We start from the raw sequence: 10,517 nt of genomic DNA, 5'->3' as shown, positions 1-10,517 counted from the left end.
TCTCTCTCAAATAAATAAATAAATAAAAAATAAACTGGGACTATGTCACCCAGGAGACTATGCAGCCCAAGCTGGTCTCAAACTCGAGGCAGTGCTCCTGCCTCAGCCTTCCAAGTGCTGGGATGATGACCCTGCAGGGAACAGAGGCGGAGGGGGACAGCTGTCCTGCTCTGTCCCAGGGCACCAGCCACACCCATCGGAGCTGCAGGGCCCTAGAAAGCTCAGGACCTCACCGGCAACGGTTGGCATGAGTTCAAGATCAACAGGTTTCAGGGTCTGAACAAACTCACTCGTCCCAATGGGGGTGCACGCTCGGAGGCGCCCAGCCCCTCATTATGGTGTGTGCATAGGCAGCGCCCTGTGTGTTCTCAACCTTGGACACACCCTGGGTCCCCTCCCTTCCTCCACAGGGGGAGGTGGACTGTGCAGACAGGGGTGTGCTGGGGACTCACTCAGCGGGGAGGCACCAGGTCCTGGGGAAGAAGAGGAAGTCCTTCGGGAACATCTTCAGCATGCGGCTCATGTTCCTGGCCAGCAGATCCTTGCGGCAGATTTCACTCATGCCGGGGAAGTGATTGATTTTCTGCAAAGGAAGCCAGGATCCATGACGAGTTGTGTGTGTGTGTGGAGGGGTGCTGGGGGACAGAACTGGGGACGCTTGGGGCCGGCACCTGGTAACTCTTCATCTCCATCACCCGCTCCAGAGACACGGAGCTGTCCGTCCAGTACAGAGTCCAGTCCTCATCCTCGCCCCCCTCGCGAAGCCCATACTTCTGGGCGGCCCTGCGCACTGCGGCGGGATTGCAGAGAAAAATGAGGCCTGTGAGCCGGAAGTGGGCCCAACCTGGGAGTGGGCAGGGCCCCCTCCCCCAGCAGCACCCAAGGGACAGAACCAGCTCCCTGGGCACGGGAGCTGTCGTGTCCGGTCTGATGATGCTGCCCAGCACATGGGGAAGCTGGAGACAGCCGACACCACCCGCCTAGTGGTGCACACTGGTCACCACTATGAGGCTGAGGCAAGAGGGTCTCTGCAAGTTCGAGGCCAGCTTGGACTATAAAGTAAGAGACTGTCTCATAAAAACCCCAAGAAGGAAAATTAACACAACTGGCACAAGGTGTCTGGGCTGAATGGTTATCATGGCCTGGCTTCCCTTTTCCAGAAAGCAGGCTGCTGGCTTTCTTTCTTTTTTCTTTTCTTTTTCTTTTTTTTTTTTTTTGGCAGAACCGGGGATTGAACTCAGACCCATGTGCTTGCCAGGGAAGCGCTTATTCCACTGAGCCATCTCCCTAGCAAGGCTGCTGGCTTTCCCCTAAACACCCAGTTTGACTATTCAGGGGATATAAATGAATCCTTAACATCAGCCAGCGCCAAGCTCAATTGCAGAGGTGAACTGCAGGAACAAACATTAGACAATGTATTTCAGAGCAAAAAAATACGGCCCTTTCATCTTTCCCCTGCTAGTATTAATAGCTGGGCCCTGGCTCTGATACCAACCAAAGGCCTTCAGGGACCTGGGCAGGAAGAGCCTGAACTTCAAGTACAATAAGGTAGGCAGGCCGCTGTTTTGTACCTTGGGCTTTAAAATCAGATCCTCACATTACATACAAGAATCATAAATAGGGGCTGGAGAGATGGCTCAGTGGTCTAAAGCACCTACTTAGAACAAGCTTGGCAAGGCATCAGGGACCGCGGTTCAATCCCCCAGCACCACATGCCAGCCAGTCCCGCCCCCTGGTGGGCTGAGCTGGCCACACACACACACACACACACACACACACACACACACCACTCTCTCTCTCTCTCTCTCTCTCTCTCTCAAATAAATAAAAAAAGAAAAAAAGAAAAAAAGAAAACAGTGGTCTTCTCCTGTGTCACAGCGTATCCCACGGTTCCATTTAAAAAAAAAAAAAAAAAAAGAATCATAAATGGTTGGGCCATGTATGGTGACACCCGCCTGTAATCCCAGCCCCCATGAGGCTGAGGCAGGAGGACTTCTGGGAGTCCAAGGCCAGCCTGAACTACATAGTGAAACCCTTCTTAAGAAACAAACAAACATGGAATTACAGGTAGCTGACGTTCTCATCAATGAGGACAAAACCCGTGACTTCTGAAGGCAATTCCCCACCTCCTTGAGCGGCTCGTGGAGTCAGGAGAACCAGGGCACAGGGCTGGGGCACCCCCCTCATCCCTAAGAACACACACAGTGACCTGTCCCATCCTTGGGGGAAACGGTGGGTCCCCAGCACGGGCCCGGGAAGGCGGGTGCTCACCACTCTCGTACCGGCAGCTGGACAGATTGATCACCAATCATCTGGAAGAGAGAAAAGCGACAGCAGCCGGACAGCGACGGACACCCGGCTCCCAGCAGCGCCCTGTCCAGGCAGAGCAGGCCTGGCCAATCCCTTTGCTGGGGACACGGACCCAGCAGGGCACAGAGTGGCAGAAGCCACAGACTCGGCGAAGCCCACCCTGCCCCAGGCGCAGGATACATGGCAGCCACAGCGGTCACTGCCTCCGTCCTTTTCCTCCTGCAGTGCATCGGGACAGAAACCAAAGATCATTTTGGCCAAAATACTTGTGTCTTTGTCTTTCTGCCCATGTGTTAGAAAGCTGATACGCTTACTGCTTGGGGGGAGGTTAGGGAGAACCGGGCCCTGGACGGGCTGATCCAGTCCAAGGGCACTGAATCCCCAGGATGAACGAGCACCCTGCCGTGCCAAGGAAATCGCTGCCCAGCCCAGTGGGGGGATTCAGCCCAGGGCCTTCTGCACGGGCGGGCGACCAAAACTGCACTCCGAGCCCCATCTCAGCCTCCACACGTTTGTTTTGTTTTGCTTTGAAACAGAGTCTCACTGTGCAGCCCGGGGCTGACCTTGAACTCACATCGATCCTCCTGCCTCAGCCTCCCGAGTGCTGGGATGATAGGCGGACGCCACCACGCCCAGCACTCACACTTATTTTTTAAAAGGCACTCTAGGCTGGGTGTGGGGGCGCACACCTGTCATCGCAGCTCCCCAGAGGCTGAGGCAGGAGCGTCCCAGTGAGTTGGCGCCAGCCTGAGCGACATAGTGAGCTCAATACCAGCCTTAGGGAGACCCCGTCCCAAACAAACAAGCACACGAGAAGAAAGTGGTGCCACCATGCCAGTCCCCCCCCCCCTCAGTCTCCCCTCCGCCCTCAGCTTGTCAGCCAGGCCCCTCCCCCAGGCCCTCCTCTTCCGACGCACGCGGGTCCCACTCCTGTTGCAGTCCTGACCTCTTTCTCCTCCGCCTCTTCTTGCCCTGTGGCTGGGCGCTCTGCAGCCCCTTCTGTGCGTGCTCCCTCACGAAGGCCAGGGTGATGGTTTCTTTCCGAACCTCCACGGCGCCGTCCTCCCTGTCTCCGGAGGCAGCCCTTTCTCCCCTTGCCAAGTCAGGCGCTGGAGAGTTTTCCTGGCCTGGGCTGGGGCTCTGGGAAATCCCAGCCGGCCCTGGAGAGAAGGCGGAGGCAGCCGCAGTTACTCGGATGCGCCTGCAGGGGGACCCCCTCCCTCGCTCAGGGGGGCTGTGAACCAGGGTCCCAGGCAGGGCGGCAGGGCGGCAGGGGGCCGCCTGTCAAACGCGCCCCACCTCCGCGGGCGGAGCAAGCTCGGGATGTAGCTGGTTCCGCCGTGTGCCACGGAGCGCGGGCTCGGGCATGATCTGAGCCGTGCCTGCCCTTGGTTGGGCCCCCTGGGGTTTGGGTAGCAAGCTGAGATGCCATGCACAGCGCTAGCTGGTAAACAGTCTTATTATTAACGAGAGAGAGGAGATGGGTGTCTGGAGACAGCTCAGAGGCAAGGTACAAGCCCCAGGTCGCAGGGCCAAGGGAGCTGGTCCCAGAGGGCACCGCCAGCCTGTGACCTGCGACTGGCGGCTGGCAATGGTGGGCTGACCCACAGCTGACCGACAGGAGGGCTCAAGCCAGGGCCAGAGAGAGATCTTCAGGGAGTCTAGAAGTGTCCCCACCATCCACTCTGGAAACAAGAACAGCAGGACATGATGGCACATGCCTGTCATCCCAGCCCCGGGGAGGCTGAGGCAGGAGGGTCCCTGCAAGTTCAAGGCCAGCCTGGGCTACGTGGTGAGTTCAGGGCCAGCCTGAACTATGCAGAGAGACCCTGTCTCAAAACAAGCAAGAATAACTTTTTTCAAAAGCCAGAGTTACAACATACATACCAGGAAGCCTAGCAACTCATTTTCATCCTCACCATCCCATGAGACTTCCCTGATGTCTCCTTGAAATTTCAAATATGAAATTTGTCAAATGGAATTGAGGGCCAGGGAGACAGCTCAGTGGCACAGCATCTGCCTGGTGAGTGCAAGGTCCTGAGTTTGATCCCAGGTTCCAAAATATGGCAGTGTCCCTGTGTCCTTACTCCTTAGGATCATGCTTAGCTGCTGGGCATGAGGGTACACGCCCCCATCTCAGCTTTTGGGAGGCTGAGGCAGGAGGATTGCCACAAGTCTGAGGCCAACATGGACCCCATAGTGAGATCCTGTCTCAAAAAAAAAAAAAAAAACAAAACAACGCTCTTTGTTTGTTCTTATACCTTATACGTTCCTGTGACCGTAAAGCCTACCAACCTGTTCACCGTTTATCTATTTATTTTTGGTGGTGGTGCTGGGGATTGAACTCTGGACCTTGTGCATGTGACACAAGCACTCTACTACTCAACTATCCGCAGCCCTGCTCACCATTTGAGCATGTATCTCTGGAGGCCCACAGTCCTTTGCTACTTACTACTGAGCCCCCCTCTCGTGTTCTTGGGATTTAAAAAAAAATGATATTAACATCGCTCTCTGCTCCCCGCTGCCTCGGCGTGAGTCCTTTCTCCTCTGCCAGTCCCCTCTGCCAGGCCGCCCTGCCTTGTAGCCAGGGACTGAAACCTCCACAGGCTCGAGCTAATGTAGAGCTGTCCCCTTTCTCCTCAAAAACAAAGGATATTAACATCTTTATTATCACTGGCCCTTCCAGGGAACTCTGTGTGTGTGTGTGTGTGTGTGTGTGTGTGTGTGTGTGTGTATCTGTGTGTGTGTGTCTGTGTCTGTGTGTGTGTGTGTATCTGTGTGTGTGTGTATATGTGTTGCTAAGGGTCAAAGCCAGCGCGTCCCTCTCACACATGTCCTCCCCCTGAGCTACATCCACAGCCCATAGGGGAGTAGGAGTTATGCACAGTGAGTGGTGCATGCCTGTAAGGGGAGGCTGAAGCAGGAGGGTCGTAAGTTCAAACCAGCTTGAGCAATTTAGCAGGTTTGCAAGAACCTGTCTCAAAATTTAAAAAAAAATAAAATAAAAGTGGGCTGGGAGCCAGGTGTGGTGGCCACACCTGTCACCTCAGCACTCAGGACCTGAGGCTGTGGTTTGAGGCCAGTCTGGGCTACACAGTGAGTTCAAGCCCAGCCTGCACTGTATAGTGAGACCCTGTCTCAAAAAGACCAATAGATGAATAAATAAAACATTATTCTCCCCACCCCCCTCTCTGGGGCCTTTTCCCAAGCCTAATCTGCGGGCAAGGTGGGGCTCTCACTGCAAAGACTCCCTGCACATAATCTCACAGGAAGCAGTTACTATGGGGCTGGCAGATAATCTCAGTGAATGTTCACCCCGGCCAAGGATCGGCACTTTTATTTTCTTTTTTGGGGGGAGGGGTGTTCCTTGTTTGCTTGAGGCAGGGTCTTGCTCTGTCACTCAGGCTGGCCTCAAACTCACTATCTAGCCCAGCCTGGCCTCAAACTGAAATGGATCCTCCTGACTCAGCCTCCTGACCCCGGGATTATAGGTATGTACCACCACACCTGGCTGTTTTTCTCTCCCTTACAAAAGAAGGCTGCCACTGAACCTACGTCCCTGTAAAGTGACCCCAACCCAGGAGGACAGAGCTGGACTCAGAACAACCCACAGGTCAGCCGGGGGCCTGCAGAGCAAGCAGCTTTCCCAGGGAAACAGGCTCCCTCCCAGCAAAACGAAGAAGGAACAGAAATCCTGACCTTGGGCTGCACCCTCCCCGTGGGAAACAGCCAGCTCCACTCCGGAGCGCACAGCCCGCAGCTGCTCCTGGCCCAGCCCTCCGGGAGGTGCGGTTCGTTTACCTAAAGGTTAATCTTAACCCGGAGAGACTGACCCCGAAATCTGACCCTGGAGGAGCAGGCTATCTTGGCCCTGTGTGCCCATCCTGGTCCATGCCCAAGTGGGAAGACCAGGCTGGGGGCTAGGATTTCTCTCCCTCAACAAGAACAACTAAAACAGAAAGGAAAATGCCAAACGCCCTTCCTTGCCTAAGCCAAGGATCCAAGAGTGTGCTTCGCTTCCAGAGGAACTGGCTTCGCAGTTTCCAACTTGGCCCATGCTCTGGGCCCTGACAGGTGAGGCTGCAAGACAGCAGTCCCCGCGAGTGTGACCAAGTGCGCTTTGCCTTGGGCCCCTTCCTTCTCTTTCCAGCCCTCTGCTTCCCATTTAACACCCAAGGCGGTGTCCTGCTGGATTCTCTCCAAAGGCTGAAAATGTCTCACTTACAGGTTGTCCAAGGGGCCCTGCTGCCCGGATCTACCAATAGCTCAGAGCTCACGGAAATAAACTTGGCCTTCAGTAGTGCATTGGTTTTTTGTTGTTGTTGTTTTGTTTTGGTTTGTTTTTTTTTTTAGTGCATTGTTGTTATAGGTTTTCACTAGATATAGCTGCCAATAACCGGAAAATTCCAGATTTCCTCTTTTTTATTTTTTTGAGACAGGGTCTCACTATGTAGTCTAGAAAGACCTTGAACTCACTATGTAGCCCAGGTTGGTCTCGAACTTATGGCAATCCTCCTGCCTCAGCCTCGTGGATGTTGGGATGACAGGCGCATGCCACCCTGCCTGGCTGTGCTTTTTTTTTTTTTTTTTTTTCTTTCTTTTAAGCACTAGACTTGGCTTCTTTCCATACAATGAAAACTTTCATTCTCTTACAACAACAATAGCTGGTATTTCAGGCCTTTTCACCAAGATATTAATTATCCAAAAGCATGTTACAGACCTAATGTCTCATCCTCGTAATTCCCTTGTATACCCAGTCTTTCCAGTCACACAGAAGAGAAGTGCCAGGCATGGTGGGCTCAGAGAAGGCACTGCTGGGCTCAGAGCCCACGGCTGGCTGGCACAGCTTGGCCCTGTGCTGCCGCTCCTCTCTGCTCCCGTCCTACAATGATTCAACCGTAATTCTGCTGGCTGCTGGACGTGCCCTGCTGATTGGAGCCCTTCCTTTTGTTCTGACACAGGCTCTCACTTTGTAGCCCAGGCTGCCCTTGAACTCACAGCGATCCTCCTGCCTCAGCCTCCAGGGGGCTGGGATGACAGGCAGGTGCCACCATGCCCAGCTTGACCTTAATTTTTAGAGCAGGTTCTGAAACCCCTGCAGCCCACCTTGGTCTGGGGGGAGGGTTCTGTATAGCTAGAGAGCAAGTCGTGAGAGCCAGCCTCCTGTCCCCCATCTTTCTTCCCATTATGCCAGGCTAGCAGGCACGCACTGTGAACCAAGTACTCTGGGGAGTCTAAACAGGAGAACTCGGGATTGTTCTGCCAATGTAACAAGCAACCTCAGTAGGTGTTTGTTTGTTTGTTTGTTTGTTTGTTTTTAAGGAATAATAGCCTCTCAGTTCACCTTAGCAAACAGGATCGTTAGAACAATGAAAAAACACTGCTGATTATTTCCTTGCATAGGTTGGCTCTTTCAGTTTTCCCACCAGAGACCCTCAACCAAAACATTTCAGACAACGCGAAAATACCCAGCCTTGGCCACCAGGGGGAGGCGGTGAGCACTGGGCCGGCCCCAGGCAAATACACTGGCTGGTTTGGGGAGGCCTCAGCAGAGGGGTCTCCCAGCCACTTCTGAAGGATGGCGGTGTTGCTGGCTCTTACTCCCCACGGGGGACTGCTAAGACTGGGACAATGTTTAGAGCCCGCGGTCACAAGACCAAAGGATGAGCTGTGAAAGGCTCAAGTCAACAACTTCTGCAGATTACCCACTATTGTGGACTGCTGGACTGTGTTGGATTGTTTTGCTGAATTTACGCACCTGTAGCATTTAGATGCCAGTGGAATAACCATCTCTGACAGGACTAAACAAAAAAGGGGGATACAAAGGAAGGACCATTTTGTATCTGTATATACAGAATAGTTAGGCTAGATGTACAGCTACTTTCGCTTAACTCAATGAGAAGAAAGATTTGTACTAATAGTGTATGGACAGGAAATCTTGTCTGCTTCTTGTACTATGGATAACCACTAAGAAGATAACAATGTACAATGTATTAATTATTGAAACTGTCCTATTAGTTTTGAAACTGTCTCATTGATATTTGTTTCTCAATAAAATAAAATTGGTCTTAAAATAAAAAGACTGGGGCTGGGGAGATGGCTCCGTAGGATAAGCGCTTGACTGGTAAATGCAAGGATCAGAGTTCAATCCCAGGTTCCGCAAAAAAAAAAAAAAAAAAAAAGACCAAACGAATGCAGTTGTCCTAGAGATGAAAGGCTAATCAATCTGGTAGTTTCCTGAGGTAAGAACCATAGGGAATGTGCCCACGGGCCTATCTATGTTCCTCACCCCTGCCCTTTGCAGCCTGGTCTTTCCTCCCAGCCTGGGAGCACATGCAGCACTATGTCGGCCTGTGACCTTCTTTTCCTAACATTCTGTATTCCTCTTATTTTGCTTGTTTTTTGAGATAGGGTCTCACTATGTAGCCCAATCTGGCCTTGAACTCCTCGACCCTCCTGCCTCAGCCTCCTAAGGGCTGGAATTACAGAGAGGCGCCACCACAACCGGCTCCCCCCTGTCATCTTTTTGGCCTTCACTTCTCTTGGAATCATCCTTCTGTACAGGCTTCTAATGGCGCCGACATGGTGGCACACACCTGAAATCGCAGCACTCAGGAGGCTGAGGCGGGAAGATCAGGAGTTTGAACTCAGCTTGGGCTACCTAATGAGACTCTGTCTCATCAATCATTTAAAGATCTCCAATGTCAATTGAATGGGGGACAAAAAGTGGGGGTGGTGGTGAGACCTCAGACACTCCCCTTCTTTTATGTTGCTAGGACCAAGGCACTGTGTAGGTTTAGGCAGCTCGGTGCCCACCCAGCCATTTCCCCACCGTGCATCCAGCTTGGGTTCCTAGTAAAAGTCACACCCGTCTGGGTCCAGCGCTGAGCTCCACTCTCAGGAGGAGTCCACCCTCGCAGACTAGTGAGCGCAGGTAAGGTGCTGCGGCGCCCCGTCTCTCCCTAAGTACAACGAGGCTAAGGGGTTGTTCTAAAGATTGAGTTCATGTTTCTAATGCTTTTAAAGTGGTCGTTTGCCTCAAAATAAGCACCATGTTTTAAAATGAAAATGTAATGGTAGGTTTGGTGGATTAAGTAGTTTTCTGGAGCTCCATAAACTTTTTCTCTTTGTGGCCAAATGGAAGTGATATGTTTTGTGGTTTTTGTTTTTTGTTTGTTTGTAGAGTCTTGTTACATTTATTTGCACATAGTTTGAACTCAATATATAGCCTGGGTTGGCCTCGAACCTGCAACAATCCTCCTGCCTCAGTCTCCCGAGTGAAATGTTTTTCCTAGGCTTCAACTCCTAAAGAACTCTCCCCAGCCCAGAAGTGGAAAAGAGAAATCTATAGAGGGCTATCCGGGCAGTGGACGTGTAGCTCGAGAAAGGTTCTCTAGCTGAAGACCGAGCAGCGTTGGGCAGGAGGTGATCCCCGCGATCGTTGGTATCTAAGGGACAGGTCCCGGATGGCGCTGGCTTCAGGAGACCCGGGAGGGCTAAGAGATGAGCTACGGAGTGGGGAGTGGCTGGCACCGCGGAGCGCGTTGGAGGGGGCAGCAGAGTGGCCGTATGGGAGAAGGGGACGCCGGGGCCAGGCACCGGGCTCCGGGACGCGCTTACCCGCGGCTCCTACTAGCCCGTCTCGCCCCGGCTGCGCCGCCCGAATCGCTGGTGGGCGCACCTGCAGCCCCCGCGGGGGAGCCAGGAGCCGCTCTCCCATTGGCTGCCGGACCTCGGGGTCCCAACCCGCGCTCTTCAGCCCTCGGGTTGGCACCGCCCTCATATTTGCATATAGGACCTCCTAGGCCGTCCATTGGTTGCTACCGGACGGCAGCCATGCCCCCTCCCTCCCGGATCCATTAACCGCTCCTGCGCTGCGAGAGGGGGGTGCCCCACGTTGTCCCGAGAGACGCGACGGACGCTGTCTTTCATGGTCGCCACCCCCTTGCCATCCGGGAGATGTGCGCAAGCGCAGTCGAATGCTTGCCTCCCCAATTCCGATCTCCTGCAGTTAAACATCCAAAAGCAGAAGCAGTAGAGGTGGAAGGGCGTTGCACTGGGGTCCAAGTCAAGGGCTCAGGCGCAATTCTGCCTAGGTAATCTTGGCTTGTCCACATTTACCTTCCTAGGGCTTAGTTGAACAGTCTAATGGGCATTGCAAACCCGTTTTGGTAGTGCATGTCTATGTATAATCACAGAACTCTGGA

The 10,517-nt window shown here is 53.3% G+C and overlaps 1 protein-coding gene across 1 annotated transcript in view; it reads right to left on the bottom strand.

The window, feature by feature from the left end:
• The window catches only part of Ttll6 (tubulin tyrosine ligase like 6), a 28,469-nt gene extending 18,376 nt beyond the window's left edge, over window positions 1–10,093 (bottom strand). The window contains 5 exon segments of the mRNA XM_023718124.1: window positions 453–583; window positions 672–790; window positions 2,272–2,312; window positions 3,257–3,470; window positions 9,931–10,093. Of these exon segments, the coding sequence (XP_023573892.1) occupies window positions 453–583; window positions 672–790; window positions 2,272–2,312; window positions 3,257–3,470; window positions 9,931–10,093 (668 nt within the window).
• Window positions 10,094–10,517: the final 424 nt, after the last annotated feature.

The sequence above is a fragment of the Octodon degus genome, unplaced genomic scaffold (genome assembly GCF_000260255.1).
Source record: "Octodon degus isolate 3935 unplaced genomic scaffold, OctDeg1.0 scaffold00056, whole genome shotgun sequence".
NCBI lineage: Eukaryota > Metazoa > Chordata > Mammalia > Rodentia > Octodontidae > Octodon > Octodon degus.
This window is presented reverse-complemented; position numbering and strand designations above follow the sequence as displayed.